General features: G+C 49.8%; 1 protein-coding gene across 2 annotated transcripts in view; it reads left to right on the top strand.

Annotated features, from left to right (window-relative positions):
* Positions 1-13,276, top strand: part of Nup210 (nucleoporin 210) — a 104,268-nt gene that overhangs the window by 71,513 nt on the left and 19,479 nt on the right. For both annotated transcript variants that reach the window (XM_034511184.2, XM_076940116.1), the window contains 8 exons: positions 2,659-2,787; positions 3,907-4,034; positions 4,147-4,282; positions 5,543-5,605; positions 5,723-5,902; positions 8,535-8,615; positions 9,763-9,894; positions 11,284-11,442. In XM_034511184.2, coding sequence (XP_034367075.1) covers positions 2,659-2,787; positions 3,907-4,034; positions 4,147-4,282; positions 5,543-5,605; positions 5,723-5,902; positions 8,535-8,615; positions 9,763-9,894; positions 11,284-11,442 — 1,008 coding nt within the window. The remainder of the gene's footprint in view (positions 1-2,658; positions 2,788-3,906; positions 4,035-4,146; positions 4,283-5,542; positions 5,606-5,722; positions 5,903-8,534; positions 8,616-9,762; positions 9,895-11,283; positions 11,443-13,276) is intronic.

The following is a 13,276-nucleotide window of genomic DNA, read 5'->3' as shown; positions in this document are numbered from 1 at the left end:
TTATGGCATTGGTGAGCACATCAGAAGAGAGAGAAGCTAATGGTCCCTCCCAGTGATGGTCAGAAATCTTGCTGGGGTCTTTATTCATCTGAAAATGTCACCTGCCATAACAACTTTGAAGTGTGAATGGGGCCCAGGGAGGCAGGGCTGGTGAGCTCATGGGCCATGCAGCTTCTTAATGAGCAATAATGCATTCATCATCTCCAGATTGATGACAGGACTTTCCCTTGGGCTCAGTACTTGACGACATTCTCAGTGGCATTGTCAACACTTAGAAATGAGAACTCATTCCAGACACCCCCACTGCCTCTCCTCAGTGTTCTTGAATGTCCATCAGGAAGCATGTGGTCACAGATTCTTGAGAAGTATGAACTACCTATAGTCTAGTGAGGAGTGGTCCAGGGTTTCTGTGGGGCTGCCAGTTATTGGTCAGCTCTCTGTTTCCCTCTGGGCTGATTCTTTGTCTTCAGTGTGAACTCATGTGCCAGATTGAAAGCTTTGTTACAGGGCAAAGCTCTGACGTGAGTCTAGGAGCTGAGCAGGCTAGACCCCGCCACTTCCCCACATTCAGCCTGGTGCTGTCCTCGCCTTCTGTCATCTGGAAGGTGACAGAACTTCCATTCTCTGGGAAGCCAAGTGGAAGAAGAATTGACTTCTCCACTGCCATTTTATGCCTTTGTTTAAAATGTGCAATGTGATTTTTTTTTCTTTTTTGAAGGACAGAGGGAAAAACAAAAACAAAAAAGCCCACCCACATCTGCATTGCCCACGTGGGTCTGTCAGCAGTGTGTGCATCGTGTAATTTCCTCAGGTTGTAAAGGACATGCCAGCTCCTGACAGCAGCAGCTTCTGTATGAGCTTCAGCCCAGGGCTCAGGGCATGTTCTCAGAGGTGCTCGTTTCTCCATGCCGGTTTGCATGAGCTTTCTTCAGGGGAAATGTAATAACAGCAAAGCCAGATGACTGGTAGCTTCTCCACCCATATTTAATGCCAGGCTGGCTAGCAGCAACAGCTCAAACCCCACAGCCATCATTTTGGAATATAAGTATGATTCCCACCCTGGGAATCTTTGTTAATCTACTTTAAGCCATCATATTAAATAAGCCAGGCATACCTCATCTGCTTCGATGTGCCCTGGAGCACAGTTACACCTGCATGTAGCAGCTTGGCCCAGCTTTCCCCTATCTACCTGTGGGCTCAGGCCTTTCTTAACTTAGCCTTTCCTTATTGGCCGCTCTCCTCTTCCTGTTCTGGATGCTGCTGACCCTGTTTCCCTGTGAAGGAGGCAGTGCCCCTGAATGGGGAACTAAGTGACTTGGGTTGGATCTCTAGCTCTCCTTCAGGCTGTTTCCACCCATCTTTAAGGCACAGTTTGTTCTTCTGTACCTTGAAGTTGCTGGGCCGGAATTCATAGGGTCTGTGTTCTCTGCAGAGATCATCAGAACTTCCCATTTTTAACCAAGCTAGTTCACTTAAAGCTGTGGGTCTCTGTCTAATCAAGGTATAGAGATTGTGTGTAGGCTGCTAGCCAGACACCAGGCTCTGTGTGAAGTCTTCTGGAAGATGCGGGTCAGCATAGAGGGGAAAGGCAAGCTGATAAATTCCACAGTGATGAGGGGATGTCAGTCCAGCGGAGGGAAGATCATACCTATCCAGTGAGGGAAGTGAGGCTTGAAATCGGAGCCAATAGTTGAGGGCTGGGGTGAGAGACAAAAAGTTGGTTATTTCCCTTTGGTAGAGAACCTATCCAGCCCACCACCCTCCGCCCCCATACACAAATTCTTGGTATTGGAACTCCAGCTTCGCAAGTACTCAGCTTCTTACTGAATGCATTTATACCCCCAAGCCCCACTGTGACAGAATGTAATCTGCAAAGTCAGTCACAGGGCCCCCGCCCTGTCCCTGCCTGCTCAGCTAAAACACATGCCTAGAAGACATGTGGTGACAGGTCTATGTTTGACAGTCAGATGTCTCCTTGAGGAGCCACTGCAGCTAAACCAGTGCTTGGAGCTGCAGTTGCCTTGGGGAATCTCCACAGCATGGGGCTGCATGGGTGAACAAGGATGGAGGGAGCTAGTAGAACTGGGGGAATGGAAAGACTAGGAAGTCCAAGCTCGTGTTTGTTATTCACCTAGAACTTCTTAGTTGGTCATGACTTCAAGCAAAGCTGGGTTGCAGCGATGGGTAAGTCACCCAGGAGTGGGCAACCTGGGTGGTCTGTTCTCAGGTCCATTGTGCTGTGAGTTCAGAGATGAATTCCCTTTGGGAGCAGCTACCCCCAGTTCTACCAGCTCTACATGCAGCTTCGCATAAGACTCCAAGGGGCATGCCGCTATTGTTAGAGCCAGCTGGCCAGGCTAGCCTGGGTTTGAAGCTTCTTGCCTCCAGGTTACTGTGTGTGTTCTCATCCATCACACTTTGATCAACTCCCCCTCTTTTGTATAAAATGCATAAAGTTGAGGTGAATGCTGCCTGGGGTTCCCCTGGGAGTAATACCCTCCGCAGTTCATGCCCGGCTACTGAGATGCCAGAGGAAAAGTGCCAGAGGGTCTTCTATGTTCACTTCTTTGAAGCACTGACCAGGTAGTTACTGCTAATGACCCTTTGAACAGAGATGGCGCCTGCAGCCTTGTGACCCTGTCCACCTCTGCTTTGCAGGTACACCCTCTGCTCCCAGGCTCATCAACTGTCATGGTCCATGACTTGTGCCTGGCCTTCCCGGCCCCAGCAAAGGCCATCATTCATGTCTCCGACATCCATGAGCTCTATGTCCGAGTGGTGGACAAGGTCAGTAGACTCCTTCTCTGCTGATGCACCTAAAGCAGGGACAATGTATCTTGGGAGGTATTTCCTTATATCCTTTGCTTTTCTTCCTGGGTCCTGCCCACCTCTGATCACTCCAGGATGGCTGAACTTACGCTGCCATCTCTGACTCCTATGCTTCTTGTGGACAGTGTGGGCTGACATCCTTATCCCACACTTCTTTATCCCATGCGTCATCAGTAAAGCTTGACAGTAAATCCTGCAGGATCGACTGAATTAGCCTTGACTTGGGAATGCATGTCCTCTGGCTCACCATAGGTTATTCACCAGCCTGTCACACACCTTGCTGAGCATGGTGTTTTGACCCAGAATGTGGGCTGAAGATTCTTGGGAATTTCAGAGGCAAATGAGTAAAACCCAGTACTGCCAAGTGCTCCTGTGTTTTGAATAGGCAACAGACAGACCTAGGTTTTCCTTTTGTGTGAATGGGAATCTCATTTAGAGCTGAGGTGGCTGAAGCTAGGCTTCCAGAGCTTACTGCCCTAGTGGTTGAAAGAGGGATGTTCAGGTAGCTTAGATTTCATAGCTAAAAGCGTTATTAGCTCAAAAGCTAAGAGTCTATTACCTAGCCTCAAGTATTCCTGAGTGTTTTCTTATAGAGACAGGCTGGCTGTGTATCTCAAGCTGACCTTTAACCCACTCTCCTGCCTCAGCCCCTCCTGATGCTACCACAGCCAACTTCCCTCCAGCTTGCTCACTAGATTTCTCTTCAGCAGGAGTTCTGGGTCTTCCTTTCCTAAAGGACGCATTAGGAAATGTGCCTGCTGCTATATTGTATAGGTTCAGACACTGAGCACCTCTGCGTCCCTGTGGTTCTAAACTATGTCCTGTCTCCCTAATTCGATTGATTGCCCACTGGTAGAAAGTGGAGTCCATGCCTCATGCTATGGCCAAGCCTCCCACCCCCTAGGCCCTGTATACTGTAAACTTATCATTTTTCACTCATTGATTGGCCAAACCCAGACGTCATTCTGGGTGACTTGTACCCAGTTCCTAAGTTCTGATTTAGAGGTTGGTGATGCTGTCTCTGAAAGCCTTAGGTGCCCCATGGTCACTGAGAGACTACCTGAGTCTGTGCTTTAGGTAGAGATCGGGAAGGCTGTCAAAGCTTACGTCCGTGTGCTGGACTACTACAAGAAGCCTTTCCTGGCCAAGTACTTCACCTTTATGGACCTGAAGCTGCGAGCAGCCTCCCAGATAATCACGCTGGTGTGAGTCCTCACAGGAGTCAGGGGAAGGGTGTCTTGGGGATGAGGCTGATTCCCATTGTAGTCTCTCAACAGCTCTTCTTTGGAGAATATATCCAATGTCTTTTTGTCTCAGGACTCTGGATGAAGCTCTAGACAACTACACGGCCACATTCCTCGTGCACGGTGTGGCCATTGGCCAGACCAGCTTGTCTGCAAGCGTGACGGACAAATCTGGGCAGAGAGTCAGCTCCACCCCACAACAAATTGAGGTAGTTCTGCTCCTTTTGCCCTGTGTGGGCTGCATCTTGGTTGAACATGTCTTTCTGGTGACAGGCTAGGATTTCAACTACAAGGAGAAGCCACATTGAAATCTGTGACTTCTTATGTCCTGTGAGCAGAAGGCATGGTCACCAGCTCTCATGTCTGTAGATTGCAGCAATTAGATACAGAACCAGGGGGAGCTTGAGATGTTGGCTTCCTTTTGTGGCACAGGGGTCCAGGCAGTTCAGAGAAATGCTTGTGCTTTGTTCCATGGCAAAGGGACAGACAAAACTTTCAGAAGCTATCGGCTGCTTTTAGCTTGCGTAGTGCTAGCTCCTGTAGTCCTGAGCCTTAGCCTAGGTCCAGGTCTTTCAGAGCAACTGAGCTCCAGGGCCCCCACACCATCTCAGTGTGGTGCAGTCTATCCTGATCTAGGTTTTCACAGGCACCCCACAGTAGGAAGAAGTCAGGGCAGCCTGGGTCAGCCCACCTTACCCAAGAATCCCCAGATACCCACTAGCACCAGCAATGGAGCCGTCTCCAGCAGGTTTCCGCCACACAGGGGTGGCAGGCTTCATTGATCTGCCTTTAGAATCGGGCAGAGGCGGTTTGTGCCTCCAGATGGAAGTGTGCCTTCCTCCTACTGGTGGTGAGGAATTCGTTTCTGCCTATAAATAGCTCAACCCAGCCAAGACTAATTCTCAGCACAGAGCAGTCTCCACGTTCTCCTTGGAGCACTTCTTACGTGCTTGACAAGCAGGAACTTGTGGGGGCCGTGGGGCAAGGATGGTACAGAGATGGGGTGTCCACCTCAGGTACTGACTGTTCCCGAGCCCTTCCGCTTGCAGGAAAATGGTGCAGCTGTTGAAGTAGAGCCCTGTCCCAGGATAGTTTGCTATAGGCAGCTCTCCAAAGAGGAGTAGTTAGGATTCTGGAGACGAGAGCCAGTCACAACTTCAAAAGTCACCCTCAGTTACCAGAGGGCTTGTCAGGCCTCAAGTCACAGAAACCCACCTCTGGCTCCCATAGGTCTCAGACCAGAGAATCCCTGACAAGTCCCCCAAAGAAGTATTAGTGCTGCTAGTTGGGGCTCACATTGAGACCTGCGCTGAGAGATTCATAGGTTTCTCCAGCACTGCCTGGTACCCCAGCCCCTACCAGTTACCCTCAGCTAAGGGATGTTCATATCTCATGTTCAGTGCATGCCGTGTGCAGCCAATGTCAGCTTACAGATGCCAGTCCCTTCTCTCTTCTGTCTCCACATCCAGGTTTTCCCCCCATTCAGATTGATACCCAGGAAGGTGACACTGATCATTGGAGCCATGATGCAGGTGGGAGCCAGTGTGGGTCTACATGGGCCTTCACTGTCAGCATTTCACCCTCGTGGGATGGTGAGGGCTCTCCAGCATGGCAGGCGCTGACAAGAGCCACTGTTTCTCACTTCTCAGATCACCTCCGAGGGTGGCCCCCAGCCTCAGTCCAACATCCTCTTCTCCATCAACAATGAGAGTGTGGCAGCAGTGAGCAGCTCTGGGCTGGTGCGTGGGCTCGTGGTTGGCAATGGCTCTGTCCTGGGAGTTGTGCAGGCAGTGGATGCAGAGACTGGCAAGGTCATCATCGTCTCCCAGGTATCACACGTGCCACTGATGATTGGCTCTTGGGAGTGGTTTTGGTGTGGCCAGATTTCTGTTCGGTTTGGTCTCTGCCTCTGTGAGGACACCCAGACCTAAGATGGCTCTTCTACAGACTAAATCTCCTAGGTTCTTCCAGCTGCTCTCTGGGATAAGATCTCTGGTATCCCTGGCTCTACAGGTTCTCTGGTATATAAGGGGATATGTGCTGCAGAACACTAATCTCAGTACTTTGGATTCCTCGGTTTATGTTTTGCTACCTTACATCTTTGCAGATGAATTGTGTGACAAACCTGTTAGTGGCTTGTGGTTGTTGTGATTCTGAGCCTTGGCCCAGGACTCCCTGAGGTCAGAGCTCTGAGTTCTTTTGTGCACTGTCTGCAGTGGGTCCTGAGCATGTGGTGACAGGATGGAAGAGGCCAGTCCTGATGAGATGCTCTGTGTATGACCTTGTATGCCTGGATTCAAAACTGGGTGCTAAAAGCATGATATATAGCTGCCAATAATTTCAGATCTGGATTTATCTCTTCCTTAACCACTGGCCCACTAGCTCTGGCTGCCTAGGCTCTTTGGTGAATTTTTTTTTCCAGCAGAGAAGCTGAAAGCCTCAGTAGAAGCAGTTGTCTTCTCCTGGAGGCTTTCCTTGACCCACACCAGTGGGATTACTGACAAGAAGTCACAGTCAGTTTTCAAAGACTGACAGCATCCCTTTCAAGAACACAGTGGGGGATCCCACTGCTCCCAAGAAAGCCTGATGATAAAACCAGAAGACCTTCTGGATTCCCCACCGCCTCCACCTCCTTTGCCACGGTGGCTCATACAGGCATCTGGGAAGGCTCCTGTGGTTTCACTCATAGAAGAGCTCATGTGTGCACTGACAAGTAGTTCATTCAAGCCTCAGTCGCCCCATTCGTCCAGGAGGCCCCATGTGGGCAGCCTGTGCCACACTCTACACAGAGAGCAGCTAAGCATACGTCTGGAGGCCTAATGAATGGCCACCCCCACGGGCCTGGTAGTTCTGGTTCCCTGAGGCTGACTTTGATCCGACATTGAGTTCATTGATTAGCTGTTTTTTCTTGCAGTTTTAGTATCTGCCTCCAAGAATCCAAGTTAAACCACAAAGTCTTTCTGAATGGCAGAGGCAGCCATCCCAATTCTGTGTATCGATTTTTGTGGGGATGGCAAGGAAGCATTGAGCATATCAAACCATCCCAGTGGTGCCCAGGGTTCACACAGGCATCCCAGAGAGTGAAATGAAAGACCCCAGGATGTCCTTTTCTGTTCCCTCTGTAGAAAAGACTGGCTTCTGAAGCAGGCTCTTTTTTCTCCTCTGGTCAGACATAAGGCACAGCCCTGGCCCTCCCCATGCCCTTCTCTCTACTCTTGCCCTGGGCTTCCCAGCTGTACCTTCTCTCTGGTCTCACCTTGCTGGGCCCTCTCCTTCACCTGTCTCCCATCATGGTCCTTGGCAGGATGTGGGGGTTGTGTCCCCAGCTCTTCTGAGAGGCTCAGCCTATAGCTTCCACATCCACACTGGGCATATGATTCTATTAGATGCTGCTGGCTCCATCTGTCTAATCCTGAACACACCAGAGTCCTAAGGCCAAGGGGTGGTTCAGAAACAGCTGGAAATGAGCAAGGACTTACTGAACCCCTCCTGTGAATCTAGCAAGCACTTGCCTAAATAATGGCACTAGGCAATGTCTTAATTACTTTCCTATTACCATGACAAAACACCTTGACTGAGGCAACCTTTAAAAGAAAACATTTAATTGGGGTCTTGCTTAGCTTCAGAGTGTGCGTCCATGTCCATCATGACAGGGAGCATGGCAACAAGCAGACAGGCATGGGACTGGAATAGCTGAGAGCTTACATCTTAGCCGTAACCATGAGGCCAAGAGTTAGAGACTAGAAATGGCATGGGTCTTTGAATCCTCAAGTCCACCCGCAGTGACAACAAGGTCACACCTATTAGCCCTTCCAAAACAGTTTTACCAACTGGGGACCAAACATTGAAATATAGAAGTCTATGGAAGCCATTCTCATTTAAACCATCACAGCAGTGAAGGAATGTGGACCCTACATGTGCAGTGTCTAAAGAGCTGTACACCTTATTAGCCCAGGACCCTATTAGTTAGCAGCATCTGAAGAAGCCAGTGCAGGAGGAGCTAGTCTTTGGTCAAATTAGTTGATATATGGAATGAAGGATAAAAGAAGGTGTAAGGCCTGTTGCCATCAGATGTGTCCTGGTTCCTCTACTCATCCCTATATCCTGGTGAGTCAGAGAGGCAGGTAGGCTGAGTGCTGGAGTTGAGAGCATCTGAGGCCTATTCTGAGAGGTCCACACAGCCTAGAGAAGAGCAAATCGGGTTCTTGTTGCCAGCCTCTGGTGCAAATCTACAGCATCTGGATTAAACAGGATAGAGCTGCAAGCCCAGGACTAGACTGGGACGGACTCCCAGGGTGTGGGGAGAGAAAAGGCTGGTCCCATGGAGTGAGCCATCCCCAAAGCAAGCCCTCCTCAGGCAGACACTCATTGGCCAGTATACTGCTAGTGCTAGGCAGATGCCTCCTTCCCCTGGATGGCTCTCAACACCACAGATGACCTTTAACCCCAGATCTCTTCTAGGATCATGTGGAAGTAGAGGTGCTACAGCTCCGGGCAGTGAGAATCCGTGCCCCAATCACACGCATGAGGACCGGTACCCAGGTGAGGTGGGAGTCTGATGGTTCAGGAGGCCTTAGGTTCTGGGCCCAGGCTCTTAACAGGCCACTGCTGGAGCATCATGCCTTGTGAGGGAACCACTTCTACCTTTCCTCCGTAGAGTATGTTGATCTGTGGGGTGGGGCTCAGATCGATTACAGCATGGGTGTCACACTCACCCCCAGGCTCTAAGCCTGTGGCTTCTTTACTGATCCATGTGTGTCCCTGCCTTTCAGCAGCTAAGCTGACACCTGGCCTGGCACACTAGGTCATGGGTCTGTGGTACTTGCTCTGCCATGTATGCTCCATACACTTGTCCCATTGGGTGATTGCAGTCGTACTCGAGGTGGGTTTGGCCCATGTCACAGATGAACAGAAGGGTGCCATTCTGCCCAAGGTCACACAGCTGGATGTGGTTCTGTGGCATCTGAGGGAATGTGAGTCTCCTGAACAATGGAGTGACATTCTCTTCCATCCTCTGTGCTTACAGTTATGCCTGGGTGACTTACAACATCTAATATGCTGTAAGTGTTTCTGTGTGGCTGTCAGACCATATTGCATAGGGAAAAAACATGAGACAAAGTCCAAGAGTGTCCATGACAGACTCAGTCTTTTCTGCATATTTTGGTGCGTGATTGAGGAACCTGGGGCCAGAGAGGTCCAGCTGTGGGCTAGAAGTTGCCCAGGCAGCCTGGCTTGGTGTCCTTTCCTTGCTGTTAGTCACATCACCCTTGCCATCAGCAGGTGCTCAGCAAACAGGTGGTAGTGTTCACCCCACTGTGTCCATTCCCAAGAGCAGAGTCTCCCTGTTGGAGCAGGAGAAAGGCCTGAGGGCATGGGGGCAGCTATGTAGTATTGTAAGGTAAATTTGGGCTTAGTAAAGCTCTGAGCCCCATTTTGGAAAGGGGTCTTACATGCACAGATGTCTCCCACAGTAGCAGGGAGTGGGGATTAATCTGGACTCTATGTGTTGTTTGTATTGTGTCAAACTTCCTGATCCTGTGCCTTGGCCTTGTCAGGTTAAGAAAGAGGAGAGCACAGTTCCCACTGCATAAAGGAGGCAGGAAATCTCTGGGGCCAATGGGGATGGAGATGTCAGGGAGTGGGGTACCCACTGCTGGAACCAGCAATTACAGGGCCTGGCTTTCCCCAGATGCCTGTCTACGTCACTGGGATCACCAGCAACCAGAGCCCTTTCTCCTTTGGCAATGCTGTGCCAGGCCTGACCTTCCACTGGTCTGTCACCAAGAGGGATGTCCTGGACCTTCGAGGGCGGCACCATGAGGTAACCATCCAGAAATCCCAACCCCCTGTCTGAACCAGCATCCTGTCCCTATTCTGTTTCCACAACAAAATACCAGAGGTGGTATACTTTATGGAGAAAAAGTGTTTATTTAGTTGTCAGCATGGGGAGTTTCACAGCATGGTACCAGTATTATCAGTGCCCTGATGAGGGCCTGTGGGTCATATCACAGCATGGCAGTTGTGGCACATGGCAGTTGGTATGAGATGTGTAGAGAGAGATGGCATGATGAAACAGGAAGCCAGAAACAGGAAGAGTCTACACCACCTGTGTGTGTGTGTGTGTGTGTGTGTGTGTGTGTGTGTGTGTGTTTACTTACCTACATCTGAACACACTGTTATGGATTAATAGGAGTCCCTTAAAGTCTATGATGACCCCTTCTGAGGACAGTGCCCCAACAGCAGTCACCTTGTTCCCTTCCACATGGTTTCCATCACCTCTTGTACCCAAATGTACAATACAAGAACCCTAGGGAACAAACCATAGTCAGGTGACTGCTAACAGAAGGCAACACGATTACCAATTACCAACCTTGCAGGAAAGTCAGTGGACTCCCAGAAGGTTCTGGGACAGAGTCTGTAACTTTGCTCCTGCTTTTTTGTCTTGGGTCTTTGCTCTGGTTTATTTCAGGGTAAACCCCTGCCTATCAACCCTCCTCCAGGATCTCAGGCACTCCTAAGATCCTGGGGCTGGACAGGAAAGACTTTGAATTAAAGCCCATGGACAGCAAAGGACTTACCTAGGGCTTGCCCAGCTAGGGGGAACTGAATATAGTACCAGCTCCTATGGCTCTAGGCTCTAGCTACAGGAGCCTTGGTTACAGTGCCCTGAGTGAGGTTGCTGTAGAAGGCCCTTTCTAGTCTTTACCACGATGGTGGAGCTGACAGCAGAAGGCCAAAGCCAGGGAAGAATTTCCTAATTCCCAGGTTTACACACCACAGGGCTCATACTTGTTAGGGCCCTGGCCCCAGTTTCAGGGTATTGCCCAGACTGTTAGCATAAAACACCAACAGTGTTATTATTCAGATACTATGTATCAGTGGCTCTGCAAGAAACCCTATATGGCCCAGCATGCTTCTAGGTAACTACCGACACACCTGTGCACACAGAAGGCTTGGGGATCTGCTGCTCTATTAACAGTGGATCTCATGTGAACCCAGAGTTTTCTAAACATCCCCTCATGGTGAAATGCGGCCAGTGGTGCTAGAAGAACACTCTGTTTCACTCTGGGTTTGCCCTCCGATTGGTAGCAAGACAGTGGCTTTGAACAGAGTCAGATACTAGTCTGGGGCCAGTGTGTCTGTCTATCACCTTCTGAGGATGCTGAGGCCCTAGGCCTCTATCCTGGAAACACATTTGATGTCCTCCCAGGTATCAATCCGCCTCCCACCTCAGTACAATTTTGCCATGAACGTGCATGGCCGGGTGAAAGGTCGGACTGGATTGAGAGTGGTGGTCAAAGCTCTGGATCCCACAGCTGGGCAGCTGCATGGTCTCGGCAAGGAGCTCTCAGATGAGATCCAAATTCAGGTAAGGGGCTGGGGGGCGAGAGCCACATGAAAGGGAAAGAGTGCTGGTGGCCTGAGTCCTAGGATGGAGAGCTCCTTTGACTGCTGAGGAATTCAAGGCATTCACCCTCCATCTCCAGTTTCCATCAGGGCAGGAGGCAGATGGAGAGGAGAGGAGGGTGTACAGAAGGTGCCAGGGAGGCAGAGATAAGCCTGATTGCAGCTCCAAAGGGGAGAGGGCTTGGCTGGTAAATAACCTGTGCAGAGGCCTGGAGATTCTAGAAGTGCACCTCACTCTTAGGTCTGAAAGAAACTTGATATTAGGAACCGCTGATAGGGACAGGAGCCCATCATGTCTGAAGTTTAACCCTGTGCATTTATTTACCAGTCACTTCTAGACTTCTTGATAGAGGCAGGCTTGCTTCTCTCTGCTTCTGGAATTGACACCTCCAGTGAGGAGCCCAACAGGCAGGCTACTTGTGGATGAACCAGAGGCCCATGGGACAAAGGGTCAAGGCCACACAGGGTTGGAGGAATTGTGTTGTGTCCTGTAGCAAGGGAGAGCCTTTGGTCCCACTGAGACCAACTCAGTCTGGCTCAGAGAGTCCCCTGCTAGAGCCTTTCCCTTGTTCTGGATGAGTCTTTATATCTCTAGGTCCTGTAAAACACGGTAGTTGGCTTTGAGAAATAACTCAGTAAAGTGCTTACTGTGCATGAGGACCTGAGTTCGAGCCTTAGAATCCATAAAGAAGTCAGGCGTGACCCTAGAGAGATGGCTCAGAGATGTATAGCACTTGCTGCTTTTACAGAAGACCCAGGTTCAGTTCCCAGCACCCATGTAGTAATTTATAACCATTATAAGAGGTCTGACCTTTGTGGGTACCAGGCACACATGCAGTATACATACACACATTGCAGGTAGAATACTATACACATTAAAAAAAAATAAAGGCCTGGCGTGGAGGCTTTTCAGCACTGGGAAGGTAGAGACAGGGGAATCCCTAGGACTTGCTGGCTAACCAGTGTCACCTAATCTGCAAGCCCAAGGCCAATGAGAGTCTGTCTTTAAAAATAAGACTGACAGTGCCCAAGATATAACACCTAAAGATGACCTCTGACCTCTGCACCAACCCATGCATGAACTTACACACAGAAACATCCTTATAGGTGTGCACGCATGCACTGCGCGCACACATACACACACACCCACACACACACACACCTCTAATAGAGGAGTTGCCTTGCCTCTAGAGAGAGTCTTTTGCTTCAAAGGCATCTTGCTGCTGATCTGGGATTCTGTAACCCCTGACCCCTTGTAAAGCTGCAAAGAAAAATTGAAGGTATCCCCTGACTACCAGGAGGAAAAAAACCAAAAAGGTTCACATCCCCTCCTGGAGAAGAAGTGAGCTTTTATCCTTCCTTTCCCTCCCCTCGCGCATGCTAGGCTCAGAGACAAAGAAAGAACTATTCTCTTCTATTGCCTCTTCTTGCACATGTGAGTGCACTAACAGAAGCAGACACTGCTCTCACACTCACACAGGGATACATAGACAACTGTCTACACAAAGACACAAATAGGTAACAGACCCATGTGAGTCTAGAGGCTTGCACACTCAGATACAGGCAGACACAGTTACAAAAAAAGCATATGACTTAACACTCAGGACTTTGAAGTTTTGAGTCTGAGTGGTTCTGTGTCCATTTCACTCCTTGAGAACCCCCGGAGTTAGAGTGAGTCAGACCAGGAAAGTGGGGCCAGCCCACAAATGTGGTTTGTTGTTGTTGTTGTTATTGTTGTTGTTGTTAGTATGGTTTTACCACATGGCAGAATCAGCAGATAAATGAAGCCTAGCTTC

Source organism: Arvicanthis niloticus, chromosome 9 (assembly GCF_011762505.2).
Source record: "Arvicanthis niloticus isolate mArvNil1 chromosome 9, mArvNil1.pat.X, whole genome shotgun sequence".
NCBI classification, from domain to species: domain Eukaryota; kingdom Metazoa; phylum Chordata; class Mammalia; order Rodentia; family Muridae; genus Arvicanthis; species Arvicanthis niloticus.
Note: the sequence above shows the minus strand (reverse complement) of the source record. Positions and strands in the feature narration are given on the sequence as shown.